This window comes from Sapajus apella, unplaced genomic scaffold, assembly GCF_009761245.1.
Source record: "Sapajus apella isolate SASKATOON/1434 unplaced genomic scaffold, GSC_monkey_1.0 scaffold176, whole genome shotgun sequence".
In the NCBI taxonomy this organism is placed as follows: domain Eukaryota; kingdom Metazoa; phylum Chordata; class Mammalia; order Primates; family Cebidae; genus Sapajus; species Sapajus apella.
Window position 1 is genome coordinate 127,100 of NW_022437116.1, and position 22,257 is coordinate 149,356.

General features: G+C 40.9%; 1 protein-coding gene across 2 annotated transcripts in view; it reads right to left on the bottom strand.

The window, feature by feature from the left end:
- The window catches only part of TENM1 (teneurin transmembrane protein 1), a 355,328-nt gene that overhangs the window by 18,245 nt on the left and 314,826 nt on the right, over positions 1-22,257 (bottom strand). For both annotated transcript variants that reach the window (XM_032268248.1, XM_032268247.1), the window contains 2 exons: positions 12,271-12,443; positions 10,968-11,203 (listed from right to left, as the gene is read on the bottom strand). In XM_032268248.1, coding sequence (XP_032124139.1) covers positions 10,968-11,203; positions 12,271-12,443 — 409 coding nt within the window. The remainder of the gene's footprint in view (positions 1-10,967; positions 11,204-12,270; positions 12,444-22,257) is intronic.

Below are 22,257 nucleotides of genomic sequence, written 5' to 3' on the forward strand. Positions count from 1 at the left end.
TGTATGCTAGCATTTTCTCTGTGCACCTCAAAGCCTTGTAGTCCCAGAGTGATCCTGATTCAAGGGATCTTGCATTGGATTCTATGAGAGACGGTACTCAAATGTGCCTGACTGATGAAAATTCATTTGGGTTCACACAAGATAACCAAATAACTAAATGACTTAGTAAAAAAAAAAAAAAAAAAAAAAAAAAAAAAAAGTTTAAAAGAATCAGCAGTTGGACAATTGACCTGATTTTTTCCCTCTTTTCAGCTAGTAGTGTCAGTGTTTTGCCAGATCTACTGGTAACTTCTGCTATGGGTAGCTGATTACAACACAATCGCTTAGAAAATGCAATCCTCAACTGTTTTTTGGTGTGTGTTTCAGGAAAAAAAAGGTGTGGTTCCTGATTTTAGTCATTAAGAGGTTCAGTCCCTGCTGGCCAGTGCACTGAAGAAGGCCCTGTGGAAAAGGGGAGCTTTGAAGAAGGGGTAGGTGGAAAGTGTAGGGAAGGAATTTTAAAATTTATTTTATTTTAGCTTAGTTCAGTTTAGTTAGGTTTTAGTTTTAGTGGGTTTTGTGTTTTGCTGTGTTAAAACTTTTTATTTTGAAATAGTCTGATTCATAAGAAGTTGCAAAAATGGTAGTGTACCCTTCACCCAGCTTTTAGGGGACAGACTTCTGGTTTGGGTGAAGAGAGTCCTAGTGTATCTGGCAGCAACAAAAACAAGAATGAAAAAGGAGAGACTGTGAGGAGTCTAAATAGCAGTGAACCGGAGTTAGGAGACATTAACTAGCTGCTTGTCTGCGTACCAGTCATTTCTTCTATCTGGGCCTTAGTTTTCTTATCTGTGAAACAAGAGTGATGTTACCACTTTTCACCACAAACTTGTGCTAAGAATTAAACGAGATTACATATACAGGTACTTGGTAAACTGAAACAAAATTAGTAATTGTTATTTTTTATAACATAAGAATTACTTTTCTCATTTTATTTAGGCTTGTGAATAGGATCACATTTCAGATTCTGAGGTGATTGTAGCTTAGTGTACTAGATTTATATCTGTAAGAGTTGTCAACATGATCCCGAATGAAATGTTAAACATCTTGTTAATGAAGGGAAGGAATGAAACTCACATTAGGATTTGACTACATTAATTGCAGTCAGATTAAACTGATTCACTAGCTACTCAACTAAGCTTTGTTAATTTTAACTTTTGTGGTCAAGGATCTATTTAAATATCTGAAAGTTATGCAATATATCCCAAGAAAAGTGCACATAAAGTGTATATCTATTAACATTTTTGATATACTTTTAGGGGGCCTTTGAACCTTCCTGAAAAACCCAAATATAAAACCTTTTCGGGTTTCAGGGATCCAAGTTCAAAATCCTGGTTCAGAAAGAGTTTTGATCTTAGTGGTCTGGATGACTGCAAAGCTAATGTTCTCATACCAGACCCTGGTTTTCCCTTGTTCAGAATCTTGTGCTCTTTGCTTTAAAAAGTAACCTTTCTCTCACATCCCTGATTATAAAAGTGATGACTTTTTTATAGCAGGAAAATTAGAAATATAGAAATGTATAAAGGATATAATTACCTGTAATCCCACCATCTAATGAAAAATCACTGTTAACACTTCACTGTATTTCATACCATTTATCTTACTTTTTTGGCATAATCTCTGTGCATACATTGAAAACATACAACTAGAATTGTATTTTAAGTGTTGTGTCCTTTTCAGCTAATGTTTTATCTTTAGCATTCCTTGTGTTATTAGATATTCTTAAAATATAGCTTTTAATGGTTACATACTGTTTTACTACATGATAAACATTTATCTCTTCTCCCAATTAGAAATTGGAAAGTACAGTCTTTGTTTTCAAATTTTCTTTCATATCTCATGTTTTGATGACCATTTTTATAAATAAGCATTTCCATAATACAGAAACCTATGAGTGAAATTACTGGGTCAAATGAGACATATTAAAAGACCCCTGATGCAACTTGAGAGATTACTGTGCACAGAGGTTGTACAAATTCATACTCCCATTAGCCAGTAGTAGGACAGTCCATCTCATTCCATCCCTACTAGTATTATTAGTTAACTTTTCCTAATATGAGAATAGGAAAATGATATGCTGCTGTGGCTTAAATTTGCATTTATTTGATTACTAGTGAGGTTGAACCCTTTTTAACATCTATTGGCTCTGTGTGTATCTTCTATGAATTGTGTGCTCATGACATTTGCCCATTTTTCTATTGGGGTGTGACACTTTGCTTTTTAAACCTCTTTTGGCTTCAGTTTCTTCATTGGTCAGCTGAGACTAATGATATTTGCCCTTAATTTTGAACTTCTGCAAAAGAAAGAGGACCTATCAAATGTTCCTTGTCATGAATTGTATCCAGAAGGCTAGTGACTAGATAATTAAATAATCTGTGGGCAAGTGCTGTTTGTCTCAGGGGTAGGTTTAATTCAGGGAGTACAACCACAAATTGGGACTCTTGACTCTCTGTACCATCTGTGGCCAATGCATGCAGTGTTGTCTTACATAAATATATAGCCACCTGTTGTTGCGTGCTTATGTGTTGTTATATGCACCTAAAAGGTGATAAGAGAAGCACATATTTCCTGTCTTTTGATACACTGAGTTTGGAAGCCTATAGGAAACCAGGTGTTCTTTCTTGAACTACCCTTCCTGTGGTTTTACAGCCACGTATCTCCAACTGTAATACTGTTCATTTACAATAGCTGTAAAATATCCATGTACTCCCAGAGACGGTTGTAACTGTTGCAATTTATGCTATAATGATAGTTAAAGAGCCAAAGTAACAAGTGATTTCCAGTTCAGCTAAATTTGTGGTTTTATTTGTCTGATAGATTAAGTTTACTACTCAAGAACACATTTCTTAATAAAGTCATTATAGCTACATAAGCAGGGATCACTGTTTAAAATCCACCACAAAGCAAGCAGAGGACAACTCCGCTTAATGTTCTTTCTCTGCCTGTCAAGACGTTTGCCGCTGTGCTTCTCTCATTCTGGATAAGGCACTCATATTCCAATGCTGCTGAAACACTAGTTTCAAAGTCGGGTTTGGAAGTTAATGTAAAATTCAGCTAAGAGCTGAAAAAGAATGAAGGAACTGAAGACTCCACAGGTTCCTCCCTGAGTCTCCTGGGGAAGCCATGTGTGAGAAGCCTGGCAAAGAGAATGTTTTTTCAGCTGCGCTCTCCCAAACTCCTTTTTGTTGTTGCTTTTTTTTGAGATGAAGTTTTGCTCTTGTTGCCCAGGCTGGAGTGCAATGGCGTGATCCTGGCTCACTGCAACCTCTGCCTCCCAGGTTCAAGCGATTCTCCGGCCTCAGCCCCTGTCCCACACTGAGTGGTTGAGATTACAAGTGCCCGCCACCATGCCCAGGTCATTTTTTTGGTATTTTTAGTAGAGACAGGGTTTCACCATGATGGCCAGGCTGGTCTTGAGCTCTTGACCTCAGGTGATCCACCCACCTCGCCCTCCCAAAGTGCTGGGATTACAGGTGTGAGCCACTGTGTCTGGCCTCCAATCTCCTTCTTGAGTGCTCATGTGCCACCAGTCTCTATGATAGGAATCAGAACTAGGCTGAACACTGCTGACTGCTGGGGTCATGGGCAAGGTTGAGAAAGCTCCACATTCATGCAAGTGTTTGCTTTCCTGAAAGATGATAGCCCTTGACCTAAATGTGGACCATCAATCTTTATTTCCACTCCTTCAGTATTCAGTCTACACTAATCCTTTCCCTGAACAGAGAAGGCAGGGGGTGCGGGGCAGAAGAAGAAAAAGGATTGAAATCTGGGAATAGCTCCAAGTTAAAAAAGGTCTCTTTGGACAGCTGTGCATTGAACAAAATCTTTGAGTTTGGTAACTGACAAGCTGTATGGTGTGGTGAGAAAACTGTGCTTGGTAATATGTTTTAAATAAGGGAAGATGGATCTATGCTGTAATGCATCCTTTGGTTTCCCTGATGGTTTTTCAGCTGTACTAGGAAATGGGCTTGATTATTGTGCAAACTAGGACCAGAGAGGAAAGAGGGAAGAGTGTTCTCTGGAGAGCCATGAATAGTGTTGCTGGCTGAAATGTGCAAAGAGGGTATATGGGGAAAAGCAAAGCCCTTTCCTGCTCTTTTTGAGAACTTTGCATTCTAATTGTTCAAGAGAAAATCCCTTCAACTCTTCCAATTTGAAGCTCATCCAGTTAGAAGAATAACATTGTAGTAGGTTGATCTAAAGGCAATTGGTGATATTTAACTGTTCTTGGCCTACACAAAGGGCAATTTGCTATGGTTCAACCGACCACACATTCTCACACCCACACCTGTGAATGTGCTGAACTCTGAGCTATGATCACTGCAGTAGATTTTCTCCCATCCTCAAGGAGGAGAAGGCTGAATTCTCAAGGACACTGTCTAGCATTTTAACTCGCAAGACAACTGTGTTACTTGTTTAATTTTTGCTGAAGAAGTTGGAAGGTGAATAAGTGAGATGGGCCAAATAGCCACGTCAGAGTTTAGAAGATCCCACATTTAATTTTTATGAAATTGTGCGAATGGATAGAAAAGTCACAGTTGATCTTAAAAAGTACCACACACTACTTTACTCTCACTAGTTTTAAGGTAATTAGTATTTGATTTTTTAGAAATCAACCACTACATTAATTCCATAGATTTGATTTTTTATTGGTATCTCCTGGTAGACAATCAAAAGCTTACTTACGCCTACTTTTATTTCACAGAGTTGCCTACCAATGAACAGGGCATATATTCAGTATTAGAATCAGCCTCTAATATTTCATCTGGAATTTCCATTTTTTTCTTTCTTTTTGAAAGATGACTTTACTTTTTTAAACAGATGGAAAAAATGTATAATTTCTCTAGACATTTTATTCTTTAAAAATTATTCCATATTGCCGGGCGCGGTGGCTCAAGCCTGTAATCCCAGCACTTTGGGAGGCCGAGGGGGGTGGATCACGGTCAAGAGATCGAGACCATCCTGGTCAACATGGTGAAACCCCGTCTCTACCAAAAATACAAAAAATTAGCTGGGCATGGTGGCGCGTGCCTGTAATCCCAGCTACTCAGGAGGTTGAGGCAGGAGAACTGCCTGAACCCAGGAGGCGGAGGTTGTGGTGAGCCGAGATCGCGCCATTGCACTCCAGCCTGGGTAACAAGAGTGAAACTCCGTCTCAAAAAAAAAAAAAAAAATTATTCCATATTTAACAAGAATCATTGTATGACATTTATGCAGGATTTTCAATTGTTTGTTTACATAGTGATAGATTTCTAGAAAAGTTTACATGACATCATAATAACCTTTGACACAAAACTGCATGAGTTAGAAGGAACCCTTCTGTTCACTCTTACCCAACTACCCAGTGTAACTTACACTTGCATACAACTAGTTGTTTCTAATTCTTTTGAAGAATTTGATTCAATGATGTTTTTTACTCCCAAGACGCTCCCTTTACCTTGCCAGCGTATAGAACCTTATCACCAGAAGGGATCTTAAGAAGTGGGCTTTTGAGTCAGACTGCCTGAGATTGAATCCTGTAATTGCTGCTTACTAGCTGTGTGACCTCTCTGTGCCTCAGTTTCTTCATCTGTAAAATGGGAATGACAATGATAAACCCATCTGATAAGGTGTTCTGAATGGTAAATGAGTAATATGTGGGAGTATACAGGGTGAGACTTCAAGGAATGCTAATGGCTGTTGTTATGGTTAATACTATGATTAATAATAGAGATTGCACAATCCATGTCCTTCCTTTTACAGATGGGAAAAGTGCAAAATTATGGGTATACCAGTTCTTCTTCAGAATCATGCTCATTTTTCTCACCTAACTTTATATTATTTAACTTGGACAATTTTTGCCCTATGCTAATTTGCCCTTTCTTAAATATTTTGCTGTTGACCAATTCATCTGTGTAACCATACAACAGATATTTAAAATTTTTTATACCAAATCATTAATGCTTATATATAGGTGTGATGGTGTATGAAATAATTCTTTCTTTCTAGTTATCTTAGTGAGGCTGATCCAAGATTAACAAAAATAGGCCAGGCACGGTGACTGATGCCTGAAATCCCAGCACATTGGGAGGCTGAGGTCAGTGGATGGCTTGAGTCCAGGAGTTCAAGACCAGCCTGGGCAACATGGCAAGACCCCATCTTTACAAAAAAAAAAAAAAAAAAACCCGAAAATTAGTCGAGCATGGTGGTGTGTGCCTGTAGTCCCAGCTACTCAGGAAGCTGTGGTGGGAGATTCACTTGAGCCCAGGAGTTAGAAGCTGCAGTGAGCCAGGATCATGCCACTGCACTTCAGTCTGGGAGACAAAAACAAAAAACAAAAACACAATCAAGTATAGCAGGTTCTGTGATTTGGAAGCCCAAAGAATTCCTTGACCCCAAAAATCAGTACTGCCCAGTAGCCTTGATATGAGAAATCTCCTGTCTCCAGGGGACTCCTTAGGGGGAAAGCACTGTTACTTGACCGAAAACTGCAGATATATTTTTAAATAGATTAATCTGATTAATCTATCTCTAGTCAGCCTCCCTATCTAAAATTTCACAAAGTAAATACTTCCACCAAACCTGAGGAGAAGGAAGTTAAAATAGTGAGAAGTGAATGAGAATCCAATTCTGAGCACCCTGTAGCTGAGGACCAAGGCAATTCTGAGAATGGAGGTAGAGACCAGGGCCCTCTTCCCTCCCTCCCCAATTCCCCATCATTTGTTAGCCTGAGACCCTGTGTTCAACTGAGCTTGTTTCTCCTTCTCAGCTCACATCTGAACATTCACATGCTTAAGTTAAAAACCAACCTACCATATTCTCAATTATCTTTGAGTAGAGGAAAAAATAAATTGTGAGAGTTTTAGATAAGTCTTTGCTTCATTTCACTTGTAAACACATTATAATCCTACTTGATTTTATAATTTTGGTCATAAAGTGCTAAGCCTCCTCCATTGTTTTTCTTTTAACAAAGGAGGCTGCAGTTCAGGGATTTTGCTATAACCTTACAACACAGTCTACAAAATTTTATAAACAGCTCTGGGATCCAAAGCTGGAATAAGTCTCATATAATAGCATTACCATCCATGGACATAGCAAGGTACAAACTGGATGTAGTTCCTAAACCGGTATGCTTTTGGTGAATGCCCAATTCTTTCACAATTGCCTCTTTTGTTATCTGCACTCTAATTTCTCTATTATCCAGGGAAATGTATTTATGGGGCCAGATTGATGCAGCAGATGAGCAGATATATGGACTAGATGCAAAAGTGCTTTGCAAGGAAGATGAGTCAAACACAACTCAGGTTGGGGAAAATAGATTTTTTAAATAAATGAATTTTCAGGATGTTAATGTGACTTATTTCACTTAATGTAGCTGATGAAGGATGGCTCAGAGGTAACAAATCCCTTGCCTGCTCAGGCTGAGAGGGGTATCATGTTTCCCAACACTTTGCCTCCGTCACCTTGAAAAGAATCCTGATTTTGTATGAAAAAAAAAATTACTGATTATTCTCCAAAGATACATCTATCCTTTTCTGATTTTTTTTCTTTTCAGCAAAAGGGTCTGGGGGAGGTGTGATCGGTAGCTTTTGGGAACATTTGACGTCTGTCATCTTACCAAATGGGCCTTTAAATGAACCTGTCATTTTGTCCTTGAACAATTAGTGCTTTTTGGCCTGCACATTTGCAAATTACAACCACACTTTTGTGTCGGTTTTCAAAAAGGAGCCCCATTTCCCACAGTACAGAAGGGGTTTCTATGTTGTATGATTCAGAAATTCTGTCTCCACAGCTCTGATAGTTCCACCTGCCCTCACTCTGAAATGACAGCTTCACTAGAAGAAATAAATGATTCAGTTCAAGGTATTGAGGAACTTGAGACCATGAGAGAAGCTTACTCTTTGTGTGCTTACAAATGGGTCATTGCATATTTTGGTCCAGGAAAAGAGAAAATTGGCATCAGCTTTCTCCTTGAAAAGTTACCAGAAATGAAGGGACACCATCTCGGAAATAATAAAGTCAGTGGGAAAAGAGAAACTGCTTTGTTAAAATTGGATTCACACATCCTTTCGGGACAGTATTCATTTCATTCAATTAGAAATGCCAAATCTGGGAAAATTGAGGCATCAGCATAAACAAAAATTACTAGGAATGGGGAGAGCAGGTAAAAATTAACTAGTTAAGCAGCCTCCTTCGTCTTTTTGCCCGCTTCATGCTTTTCCTGCCTGGAAGCCAGCCAGCTGTCCTGTGCCTCCCACACTTGTCAGTACATTAGAGTCCATTATTTGTCTCTTTTTGTCAGCATGGAAATTAAGAGTCAGGCCCTGCAAAGGTAGCTCCACTGAGTGGGGCAATGATTTATAGATTAATTATTTTAAGGAACAAGGCAGCACAGTGTGATGCAGTAGAAAGAGTGCCATGCTAGGTAAGGACCTGTATTTTAGCCCTGGCTCTGCTCCTTAATAGCTGGTTGACTTTAGGCAAATCACTTAACCTATCTGGGCCTTGGTCTCCTTATCCGTAAATTGAAAGTAACAATTGATGACTGCGGTAAACAAATAAAATCCTGGCTATGAAACCACTTTGTTCACTGTGAGGCACTAAACAGATGTAAATGATTGTTATTGTTATTTGACTTCTAGGAGCATACATAGTGACACCACCTGGCCACTAAGGGGCCTCATTTTTCAGTCACAGGACCTCAGGGAGTAGCCTAGAAGTGACATAGAGAAGAAGGCCTTGAATTTGTTGCTCTTATAATCCAGTCCACAAATCTGCTCAGCTCTACCACAGGATGGGAAATGGGTCACATTATAATTAGTACTAACTAAACACTTTGCTCCTTAACACTAACAAGCTCCCAAATGTTTTATTACCATTAGCTTCTCAGCATTAAGACAGAAGAGCAGAAGATCAAACACCGCATGTTCTCACTCATAGGCAGGTGTTGAACAATGAGAACACATGGACACAGGGAGGGGAGCACTACACACTGGGGTCAGTTGGTGGGAAATAGGGGAGGGACGGTGAGGGGTGGGGAGTTGGGGAGAGATAGCAAGGGGAGAGATGCCAGATGTAGGTGATGGAGAGGGAGGCAGCAAATCACACTGCCACGTGTGTACCTATGCAACAATCTTGCATGTTCTTCACATGTACCCCAAAACCTAAAATGCAATAAAATAAATAAATGGGAAAAAAAAGAACAATTTGGGATATGGGGTATAAATTACAGTTTATAGTTTCTCTCCATTATCTGTACATATGGAGGACAGAAAACAGGATTGGTTGTTCTAGAAAATGGAAACTTCCAAGGTCACATAATGTAGGATGTTATCCTAAAGAATGAAAAATCCCAAAGCCACATAGTATATGATTTGGTTCAGAATGTTTCATTGAGGCTATAAGCTGGGAAAGGCACTAGGAAATCAGGAATTCAATACAATCTTTCTGTGATGAGTCCATGATGTTGATAAGCCATAAGTAGATAATTCTTACTTTCTCTAGTATTACACTTTTATTTTGCAAGTGAAAAAAAAAAAAAAAACAAGGCATTTCTTAAGCCATTAGTAAAACACGGTATCAAGACCAGATCCTCTAACTTCCCCATCCAGGGTTCTACCCAGGAGGTTCTATTTCTCAAAGAATTCTGATAGAACTCCTTACTGCTACCCACGCAAAGGTTTGACTATTTGGATTGGTTTCATTTCTCCATTCAGTGGCATATCTGGTAAATATTCTGTTAGAAACTTGTCAATAGAATTGAAACATACAAATTGACTTGTGCATGTAAACAACTTCAGTAGCTGTCAAAAAAACAAAAAACAAAAAAACCACCACCCACTAAAGTCTGTGTCTGTGTGTCACCAATAGAATGATTGAAAGTAAGCAATTTGGTATTTTGTTCATATCAAGCCATATGACTGGTTCGACTGCTTCTCTCTGGAATTGGGTGGTTGTTTGGTGGTTGCACTTCCACAGTCTTAAGGTTACCAAATTTTTACTGTGAGCAAAGAAAATGTAAAACGCTTCGCAGTATCAGGCGTGACACAGGTGCTCAAAGCAGATCTGGCCTCAATAGTGAGTGACGATTTCCTGCAGGTTGGCAGTTACTCTAGGGCTGATATTGAATGTTACTACATGTAGAAAGTTGGTCACATCATCCTAACACTGGTTAATGTTCAAGAGGAGACAGGTCGACAGAGTGCTATGGTGATTGTAGGCTTTGTGTGTTGCAGAAAAGCTGACAGAGGTCTTTTGGTTAACTCTGGTGAACTGTGCTTGGTAAGGACTTTAAAACTCCCAAATCTATAACTCCTTCCAGGCAGCTCTGAGTTCCTCAGCCCAATCTCAGTACTAGTCCTTTATTCATCCCTCATTAAGTCAGGGTCTGCAGGACAGACCTCCGTAGGATGTGATCCAGGTGTCAGTCCTTTATCCCTCTGGCCCTGGATATGCATGTATTCATGGCGATGCTATCATTCACTGATTTTCCCTTCTAACTTGCCTTTGCCCAAATGTTGCCTTTTGTCTTACATCCTCTTGTGTGTACCCATGAGGTCTTTCCAAAGAGCTACCTGAAAAGCAGGGACCTCGGTCAACTCAGTGAACCTGATAAGCATCTCCAGGGCATGCTGGGAAAGGTGCTGAGAGCCTCCTTTGACTAAACACATTTCTCTAGTCAGACTTTCTTGGTGCCTGAAATTGCTACTATTAGAGCACTTTAGCTGGCTAATGACTAAGAAAGCTCCCATTAGAATGCTCATTTAAGGATACTGAACCATTATCGGCCATTAGCATCCTCTTTTGAATTAGTATATCATATAAGTGAGTCTGTCACCTACAAAAGCTTTGGAGAAATGGGACTTCAGTTTAGGGAGGTTCTGCAGCTTTTTTTTTGTTTGTTTTTAAACCTATAAAAGTTCTATATCTTGTGTAAAGTCAAACCTTACCCTCAGCCTCCTTTCAAAAGCCGAAATGTTGCCTTTGTTTTGCTCCTTCCGCTGCCGCCACTCGATGAGGTTTGCATTGTGCTCTCCCGGCAATGAGATGTTGCATTTGCCCAGAGTAGGGTTGACTGCCCCTGCCAGGATGTGGGGCTCTGAGCTGAGGCTGATCTCCATCCCGCTGGCAAAAGTGACACGCAGGGAACCATCTGGACTCACCCGATAGGTACTTTGAGTATTTTCTGTAGACAGAAGAGCAAAGAAGGAAGAGGGGGAAGGGAGGGAACAGCAGGAAGCAGAAAAGAGACAGGTTTAGTTTTAGGAGGCACGTTTGGGACGGGATAAGCAGGTGGGGTGCTGTGGTCCTAACTGCCTTCTGGGCTAGACTACTGCTCTGACAGGTAAATGTGTTCCCTATCCATTTGGGTCTTGTTATTTTCACAGCTGGAGTATCTGTTTCTTGGATAAAAGACTCTTGTCTAACACTGCAGGTTGTTTTTGTTTTTTTCTTTTTTCATTTTTAAAGAATTCCCTCCTAAACTCCCTCACTGACTTGTTGGATCAGCCTCCTCAGTTTGTTATGCTGGGAGCTAGAATGAGAAGAGCGTGAAGTTCAACTTAGCACCTTATCATCTGGGGCCACCATCACAGTTGCTGTACTCCACAAAATAACACCAACAAAAGTTGGTACTATTCCTCTTAGAGTGTCTGGCCTCACAACCTAACAACAGAATGAGGTCTTAATGACAGGGCAGAGAGAAATCAATTTCTCTTGGTATACTTCTCCTCCAGCTTCTAAGACATTCCTTCCAAATCGTATCTTCCTTCCTTCCTTTCTTCTTCTGTACTTCCTTACTTTTCTGTCTTCAAATAGAATGAGTTTTTAATTTTCTCATTTCACTTATATTCTTGCTTGGTCTGTATCAAGATTTTCCTTTTTCTTCACCTATGTTGGCATTGATATAGAATGCTAAGCTCAGCTGGAACCCAGGCTCCATTTATTTAATATAACCTAGCCAGACCCTGAAAGAGCTTTGCAAACAGCTGGGTGTTGGGAAATGAGTTGATAGCAGAGCAGACTTGGCAAGGATTGAACCTCATGACTCCCACAGAGATGTGCCCAAAGTTGATATGAGAACTTGTAAAAGGTGTGAATTTTGTCTGTGTTTCAACCTCCATAGCTGGAAAACAGGAAGAGTACATCTTCTCAGCTAGAGGTGAATTCTGTTTATTAATCGTGTACACAGGTTTCATGGTGGATGTTGAGGTAGGGGCTGTTATAGTCAGATATAGTTGGAAATAATCTTACCTTGTTTTAAAATATATATGGTACTAGTTGCCGTCAAGTTGGTTGACATGAGGACATTTTCGCGGTTGGAAGTATCTAGCTCCACTTTTGTCAGTTTCTCCAGGTCACTGTGGAAGCTGCTGACCTCTCCGGTAGGAAACGTTGCATTGGTCAGATGTCCTTCGGGGTCATACCTGAGGAATGTAACCAATCCCAGCTTTGAAGCCTCCTGGCAGTGATAACAGGCCTTTGCAAAATAAAAATCACTTGGCAGCTAATACAGTTTAACTTTGAGTGATAACAAGTATTATTAACCTTGTTCAATAAGAAGAAAAAGGTCAGAGAGATGATTAATCAAACGACGGTATTTTTTGCAGCTTCTGAATTCTTGATGACTTCCTTGAGCTGTGCTGTTTTACAGAAAAAATATATCTGGTAATGAATCACCAGGGTGGAACACTGATTTATGAATCATGTCCTGCTGGGTGCAATGTTGCAGGGAGGCCTCCGTTTGCAATTTGGGTCGATCCCATTAGATGTGATGGATTATGAAACCCAGCAGAGGGTGCTATTGTCAAAGAAAAAGAAGGTACAAAGGGGCCCTCAAAGGCTGAGAAGCCAATATACTGACTTTGTATTATGATGGGAAAATTATAATATGCTGCTGTTTAAGTTGCCAAATTTGAAATGAATGAATCATTCTTCCAACAAAATGAACAAGCACCGAGGATAATGGAAACATGTTCATTAAAACATTCTGGAGCCCCCTGATCTTGATGTCACTTAAATTTTAAAAATCTTTTTAGGGTATAGTACATAATGTTTTTTAATTTGTCTATATGAGTAAGAGACAAAAAATAATTACCTGGGATAATAGGCTATAACCTAGATCTAGAAATATAGTTTAGGTAGTTTACTTTTTCAAAAAAAAAAATTCAGAATTATTGGCAATCTCACTGTCCTCCAAATGAAAACTGCTTCCCTGAAGGCTTTTGATGTGGAGCTGTTCTTTTATTGCCAATAGAACCATGAAAAATAAACACTTCATTAAAAGTAAAGACATGCACTTGGAAACCCATTACTGTTTTCAAGTTGCAAATTACAAAATATTTAAGCACTTTTATTTGCTTTTAAAATGTTAAACAAATATATTCTTTTTACCCAAAATGAGCAGGGTACAGCCTGGACACAATGGTAGATACTGGCTCGACTACTCCCTCCCCCAGCAATTACGCAAAGTGGCGTAGTAATTCAGTATTAATCCATTACATTCTAAAGAACTCAGGCTGGGTAGTTGCTCAAATTTTAATAACTATACCAGCCTTGGGTAGGCTTGGGAAAAGGGGCTGGACTGTATTTTATAGGACAGACTTGAAGTTCAGCCTATACATAATGCCACCTCAAGTTCACTTCTGCATATACATGTGCATGTGTGTACACACACATATACACTACCAGTTAAAAGAGTCGCATATGTGAATAGAATGAATCAGATAGGTTATTGGCATCATAGATATGCCAAGCCCTAGATGTTAAATTGGGTGTCTCCTTTGTTTAAATGGATTTCAGCCAATATAGTTGGTTCATTGCTACTATGCAGCTAAGGACTCATTATCAAAGAAAGACTGAAGGGTGCTGTTTGTTTCTGGGATTGATGGCAAAATCCTTCCCTTTGACCAGACAGTTTGCCCATGATCTGCCTGCTGTGGGGCTCTATGGCTACAAGAAGCAGGCCCCTGGCAAGAACGGAGCATGGGAAGGTTTGACCCAGTTTAGCCCCAACCTTGTCTGTTTGGTCTTCCTTCCAGGGGAGGAAAACAATAATATCCAGTCTTTTTTTTTTTTTTTTTTAAGACAGTTTCGCTCTGCCACCCAGGCTGGAGTGCAGTGGTATGATCTTGGCTCACTGCAATCTCCGCCTCCTTGGTTCAAGTGATTCTCGTGCCTCAGCTTCCCTGAGTAGCTGGCTACAGACGTGTACCACCACACCTGGCTAATTTTTGTAATTTTAGTAGAGATGTGGTTTTGCCATGTTGGCCAGTCTGGTACCGAACTCCTGGCTTCTCTCTGCCTCAGCCTCCCAAGGTGCTGGTATTACAGGCGTGAGCCACCATGCTCGGCCCAATGTCCAGCCATTATAATCCAAAGGTAGAGGAGGCAGGAGTTTGCAGGCAGTAGATAGAAGGGAGCTGCTGCATGCTTTTCTTATCAGGGGAAGTGTGGCCCCAGCAACCTGGATTATGCAGGCAGTTCGTCTCTGTTCCACATGAGGCACCAGCAACTTTGCTTCATTGGTTTCCCTTTCCTGATTTCTAAAGAGATTCCTCAACCCTTGGCAAGGTCACTCTTTATCATTCCTCCAGGAAAGCCGAGCTTAGACTATGGCCCTGGATGCAGGTTCCACATGGACTTTCCAGCTTGGAGGCAGTTTCCTTCATTCACGCAGCCCCGTGTTTTAAGGCAAGATCTCACATAGAGGTAAGAGCAGTGGTTGCATCCACTTATCAGAGCAAGATGACCAGATCAGATACCAGTTGAGCCATCCATGCATGGGGGTACAAGGATCAGAATTCCCAGTGAACCTTAGCAGTGGCCTGTGGCTAAATCTGGTATCCTAGTCCATCTACCCAAACACCTTTTAAGCTAAGGTATTGGTGCTGTTTGTCTGAGATACATTGTAAAGCTTATTCCCAAGAGCACAGGCATGTTCCTACACATTCTGTTCCCATCCCTACTCTCCATATTGACAGTAGTATATTCAGAGAGGCAAGCTAAAGATTCCTAGATAAGACTGTAATTACCCAGATAGATTTAGCTAGGAGACTGCTTCTTGTTTTGTTTTGTTTTTTGTTTTTTCTGGTGAAGGAGGCAATGATCTTGGGAATAAGATATTTCTCATGGGCCTGTCCAGTTGTTGGGTAGCTGGAAAGTTATATTGCCTCATTTCCTTTCTGTGGCCAGACAGGCAAATGAAAGTGTGCCTTGCCTGTAACTCCATGATAAAGCACCCCAACTCCAACACACTCACATACCCCAATTCTGCTAGTCGCAGTCAAAGCAGTCACATTTGATGGTATCTGCAGGGTGGTGTCTCTGATGCTCAATATGGCCCTGGATCAAAACATACAGGCCCCACCTCTCTTTTGGGTCATTTCCAAAGGAAGAACAACAGGCAGATGTACATATCAGTGGGTAATTCCTACAACTTTGGAAAGATTGCTCAAGGTGGATAAGAAATAGAGGAAGACTTCGCTTCCTATGGCTTACTTGAGTTTTTTTCCATCATCACAGGGGAATGCATCTTTCCAGACTGAATGTCCAAAAAACAAGTTTACTCAAAATCTCTTCTGCTGCGTGTTTCCCTTTGGAGCCTTCATCCTTTGGTGCAAAGTATAAGCCAATATGCTCCAACTAATCCCCTCAGGCCACAGCATGGGAGCAAACCCACCCTCTCTGTCTCCATGGCATAGCACTCAACTAACTAGGCATGCAAATTCTAGCTGGTGAATTGTGTCATCAGGAAATGACAGTTGCCTTCATAGTCATCAGAAGTGGGTTTAGTAAGAGGAGATTTGATATCAAATTGTCTGCTGCTGTCCTGATTTTACAGACTTCCACTGTGATGGTCCCAGAGGTCACCAGCCAGTTAAGTATTGAGCACACGCACCCTTTTCCTCAGCACTGTCCTAGGCTCTGTGCATGTGCACTTGAGTGTGTGTGTGTGCATGTGTGCTTGAGTGTGTGTGTGTGCACTTGAGTGTGTGTGCATGTGCGCTTGAGTGTGTGTGTGCATGTGTGCTTGAGTGTGTGTTTGTGCACTTGAGTGTGTGCATGTGCGCTTGAGTGTGTGTGTGTGCATGTGCACACATGTGCACCCCAGTAGAGCAAAGGAAACATTTGTAAAGAAAATTCAGTATCCATTCTTGTCCTTGAGAAGCATATAGTTTAGTTGGAGAGATGATATTTACACATTATTAAAAATATATTTGGTCTGGTATTTTCTCATAAGAGGTAGCTTGCCCTTTCCTTTGAGGACAATTTAAGCCAGAGTTAAACTGTTCAGGATAAAACTAGAGGCTCCTACACCTTTGCTTTTAAGAAAATATTGCAGATAATAGAAGAAAAATTCATTACTTATTCTTTTAAAGGAAATATGAAAGTCAGACCCTCTTTACATCTCATGTCAGAAAGCTGACCAACCTAATAAGAATTCTTTAGGAAATATGAGATTCCCCTTTCCTCACCAATAAATTCCTTTGGCTTCCTATGATTCAGTTCATAATGCCCTTCTATCTTCATTTGTCCTTCATTCAATAAATATCAGAGTCTTGTGCTAGCGACCAGGGATACAGTGCTGAATGAAATTCAGTCTATTAGGGCAGATACAATATACACACAAATCACTCTAATGCCAGAATATTGCCATGTATTTCTGTAAAGAAGAAACTGTAGAAGTTAGGAAGAGGCAGAGGTCATTTCCAGCTGGGCTGAGCAGAAGAGAGGAAGAAGAGCAGAAGCAGGTGGTGTTTGAATCCTAGAAGGTAGGTAGAGATTGGAGAGGGGAGGAAGGTATTCCAAACTGAGGTATGAAGAAAGGCACACAGACTGATGGGATGTCTACTGGGGGACCAGCATTGCTGGAGCGCAAGGTTCTTACAGGAGGGTAGTGAGAGATAAGGCTAGAGAGGCATGCTGGGGCCGGAGCATGGGGGAACTGGCTTACTGGACTCTGAAGGTAAGCATGCAGTCAGTAGACAATAAAGAAGCATAGACAGTTTTTCAAGGGGATAAAAGGATGATCCAAACAGTGTTTTGGTGGCAATGAATCTTGGAAGAGGAGAGACAAGGAGCAGGGAGAACTGTTAGGAGGCTGCAGCCTCAGTTCATATAAGAGAAGATGGTGGTCTGTTGCCTTCATTAAATATATTGTGATGGCCTACCATTGGGATTTGTCTTCCTCGCTAGACTGTACAACTCTCACATCTTTAGAGGGAGGACACAGTGTCTCATTCATTTTTATATTCTCCGTGTCTGAAACAGAGTAGATTCTCACTCCATGTACTTGTTGAATGAGTATAAATAGGATGCTGCCAGTGAAATAAAAAGGATGGGGGTGGATATGAGCACCAATGTGGTTATAGAACCGACAGAACCATCTATAGTGCTTCTGGGAGGACACAGGTTACATAGATGTGCTGTACAGTTTAGCTAAACTTTCCTACCAGCCTCTGTTACTTCTGTTCACTCTCTGTCTTTATTTCAGTTCTTCCCAGAAATACCCACGATAATTCTGTTTTACTCACTCTTGATCCTTATCAAGGACATAAAGCTCAAGGAGAGGTGACCGAGCAAGGGTGTCAAGTCTCTATTTCTAAAGATCTGAAGGAACAGTCAACATTTCTATGTTCTTGTTTAATTGAAATCATTCACCTGCCTGGAGGCATGGGGCTGAACTATACAATGCCTTAGTTCCTTTTCTATTTGGGGATTCTAGAAGGCACTGGAAACATTGCATGTGTTTGGAATTACTGGTCATCACTAAGCATTTCTGCATGGGAATCACATCCTATCCCCAGGCAAATATCTCACCCAGAGACTCGGCTTGTTTATCTTGCCCCCTATCCCTTCTGATCTTATAAGGGAGAAGGGAGAATCTGTCATTAGCCATCCATGATAAAACTGGGCATTTGTAAAACCGTCTAGAAGGCTCCCAGAGATATTATGAAGTCTTCTTCAACTTGTGGGTTTTGGTTTTTTGTTTGTTTGTTTTTTGTTTTCTTGATGGAGGAGAGGATGTGTTAATAAAGCCCAGAAACAGAGAATGCAGAAGACCAAGGATCAAGAGATCATGTAAATGGAGAGTCTCCTTCGAGTGGGAGGGCTTCCCACAAAGGGCAAGGGGCCTGAGGAACTGTCAACTGAGATTGGACCAGCAGCAGTGACACGACTGGTGATTTGGCCTTAGTCTGGGACCTTTTCAGTTTAGTAGAGCAGAAGCCTTTGCCAGAGAAACAAGCAAGGGCATCCTGGCTACTCTTGCAGCCTTGTGGAGAAAGGCTTGTCTGCTGTGTGAGTTGCTAGACCCCTCCCTCAGATCTCAGCTTCAGCAGCGTTATTACAATTAGGAGCCCACCGGTGCCTCAGGCCAGAATGCCTGCCTCCTTCTGCAGGTATTTCTGCCTTGACAATCACTTCCTTGTTAGCTGTTTCTCTGTGGTCAGCTTTTCCCCCTGACACTCGGGACAGTCATGGGCAGTGATGCATCAATACTAACACGTGGGGTGTGCAATTTTGATCCTAGTCCAAGTCAAATGGAATTATGAAAATCAGTGAACTATTTAAACACATCACAATACATAGTAAAAGCCCATGCACTACCACTCCACAGGATGCATTTTAAAATCCCATTTGGATTATCCACTGTTTAGAGTCATCTATGTCATTTTTCCTCCTGATAACTGCAGATAATAGAAAGTTGAATGGATTACGGACTGGTCTACTGTTACACAGCTGTCTTCCATCCTGGCAAATTTCACTTCTGTTTCTTTCTGTTTCTCTCACGCTCATCTCAGGACAGAATTTCTATTTCCACCTTTGCAAACAATTTGTCCCTTTGTCCACATAAAGAAACCTCCCTTTCACCTCAGGGAATTCCTCGAGTTCCTTTACGAGGGCCTGGTATCAGTGGTATGGCAACCTTTTACCGACCTTAGCACTGCTCTGACCCTGACTAGAAGAGTAGGTCAAATTCTGTGTTCTCCAACTTCAGAAGGACCAAAAAAAAAAAAAACCTGAAGGAGCACTCGGAATTAGCCAAAGCACTAGAGGACAAAAGTTAAAAAAAAAAGGTAAAATCTTGTACAAAGACTGCAGGAAGACTTAGTCACATTATAAAGGTTGGAAAGTTGCTCATTCCTGTTTACAGGCAAGAAGGGACAGGAGCTGTGTTTTGTTAGCTGTTTAGGATCAGAGTAGATTGCTTCAGGAGAAGAGGTACCTTCTCCTTTCAACAGATGCTATTTGACCAAGAGGGTTTCAGTATAATTCTGGCTGGAGTTAAGAAGGTGGGAGAAATGGCAAATAATTATTCAGCCTCCCTTTTCATCTCCTGGTGCTACCCTATCTCTCTTTTCCTGCTACTTGAGGGGAAACTGTTGTACGCCCACACGGTCCTCCTTTTTCTGGAAGGCAGTGTGGCGGCAATGGAAAGACCACTGGAATAGAAGGTCAAGGACTTGACTCTGGATAAGCCAACTAGCAGGTGAATGGGCAATTACTTCCCTATTCTGGGTTTCAGTTTCTTCATTTGTAAAATCACATCTAATGTCTCTTTGTGGCCATAAAATTTCATGACTATCCCCATGTGAATGTCTGTGTTTCTCATAGCTTAGCGGGTTGAGATTGGTTATTCAAAAATGATGTTAGTTGATGCCTTTTCACTCACTGTTGGCCAAGTCCTCGTAACAGGCCTGTGCCCCATTCACTGTGAGAATCTTGCCTACCACACAGTGCCTGCATCAATGTGATGCCAGTGGAAAACAAGCACACAAACTGATATGGCAAAAAATTACCTTCTCTGTTCCGCATCCTCAATTTTCCCCTCTATATTGGATCATTTTTATCAGTATAGAAATAAGCTGTTATTTCTCTCACTTAAAAAACTCTTCTGTTTATTCTGTTTCTTCTCAAGCTCCAATTTCTTTGCTCTTCTTTACAGCAAAACTCCACAAAAGAGTTCTTTACTCATTGTCTACAATCTCTTTCCTCCTAGTCTTCTATATTATTATTATTGAGATATAATTCTCACACCATAAAAATTACCATTTTAAATTGTACAATCCAGTGACTTTTAGTACATCTGCAATGTTGTACAACCATCACTGCCACTTCTAGAACAGTTCTATTCACCCCCAAAATAAACTCCATATGAATTAACAGACACTCCCCATTCATTCTTCTCCTCGACTCTTGGCAACTACTAATCTATTTTCTGCCTTTGTGGATTTGCCTCTTCTAGAAATCCCATATAAATGGAATCAGAAGAGTCCTTTTTTCCGGGTTCTTTCACTGAGCAGAATATTTTTGAGGTTCATCCATGTAGTAGCATGTAGCAGAACTTATTTCTTTTTATGGTTGAATACTATTTAATGACACGTATATAACACATTTTGTTTGTCTGCTCACTACTTGATAGGCATTTGGGTTGTTTGTACTTCTCAGTGATTATCAATAATGTTGCTATGAACATTTGTGTATCCATTCCCCCTTAAGAGACTATTCTAGTCAGGCTTTGGTCCCCCATGTATCACAGTGCCTGCTCTTCACAGTGCTAAATCAAGTGGTCAATTCTAAGTCCTCATCTTACTTACCAGGAATATATGGCACAGCTGATCACTCTTTTCTCCTGGAATCACCTGTTTTATTTGTTGCTATGATCAGAATTTGTCCCCCTAAATTCAAATATTGAGACTTAATTGCCGATCTGATAGTATTAAGAGGTGAGGCCTTTAGGAGGTGATTAGGTCATGTTGTCTCTGCCCTCATGAATGCAATTAGCAATCGTACAAAAGAGCTGGAGAGAACCAGCTAGGCCCCATTTCGCCCTGCTCCTTCTGCCACATAAGGACTCCGCAGGCGGTGCCATTTTGGAAGCAGAGAGTAGCCCTCACCAGATACTGACTCTGCTGGCACCTTGACCTTGGACTTCCCAACCTCCAGAACTGATAGAAATAGACTTCTGTTCTTTATAAATTACTAGTTTAAGGTATTTTGTTATAGTGGCACAAACAGACTAACACAGTTGGCTTCCAGGACACCTCACTCTCCTCATTTTCTTTCCACTTCAGTGGCCTTTCCTTCTCAGTGTCTTTTGCTGGTTCTTCTTCATATCCTCAATTCTTTTTTTTTTTTTTTTTCTTTTTGAGACAGTCTCCCTCTGTCTCCCAGGCTGGAGTGCAGTGGTACGATCTCAGCTCACTGCAACTTCTGCCTCCCAGGTTCAAGTGATTCTCTTGCCTCAGGCCTCCCTAGTAGCTGGGATTCCAGGCACCTGCCACTGCACCTGGCTAATTTTTTGTATTTTTTAGTAGAGACAGGGTTTCATCATGTTGGACAGGTTGGTCTCAAACTCCTGACCTCAGGTGATCCGCCTACCTCGGCCTCCCGAAGTGCAGGGATTACAGGTGTGAGCCACCGTGCCAGGCCCATATCCTCAATTCTAAACATGCAGTGCTTCATGGTCAGTCTTCAGATGTCTTTTCTTTATTGTCTATATGCACTTTCATGGAGAGCTCTCATCCCATCTCATGGTTTTTAAATACAATCTAAACACTAGTAGATCTCAAATTTTACTCTCCACCCTCTCCACTCAATTCCAGACTCATATATCCAATTGTGTACTTGAAATTTTCACTTAGATGCCTAACTAAACTGACCATATCCAAAACTGAATTCCCAATCACCCACCTCACAACCTCCCAGTATAATGTGTTCCTTATATAATCTTCCCCTCTTGGTAAATGAAAACCAGTTGCTCAGGCCAAAAACTTTGGAGGTATCTCTGACCCCTCTTTCTCCCACACCAAATACTCAATCTCTCAGTAAGTCCTGATAGCTCTATTGTCAAAATATATTCAGAATTCTAGCACCTCTTACTGGTCCAACTTTCTGGTCCAAGTCATCATCTTTTGCCTGCATTACTGCAATAGTTCCTCCTGCTTCCCAGTTAGGTTCCCGTTTCTACTACGCAGTCCATTTTTAATATGGAGTGAGTTTTTAAAAAATGAAAGTCAGCGAATATCACTTCTTTACTCAAAACTCTCCAGTGGCTCCACTTCTTAGAGTCAAAGTCAGAGTCTTGACAGTGGCCTGCAAGGCCCTACATGAAGTAGTTCTGGTTACTTAATTGATTTCATGTCCTCATTATTCTCATTCATTCTACTTCCGTCACAATGGCTGCCTTACTATTCCTTGAATGTGTCAGGCTTGCTCCTGCTGCAGAGCTGCAGG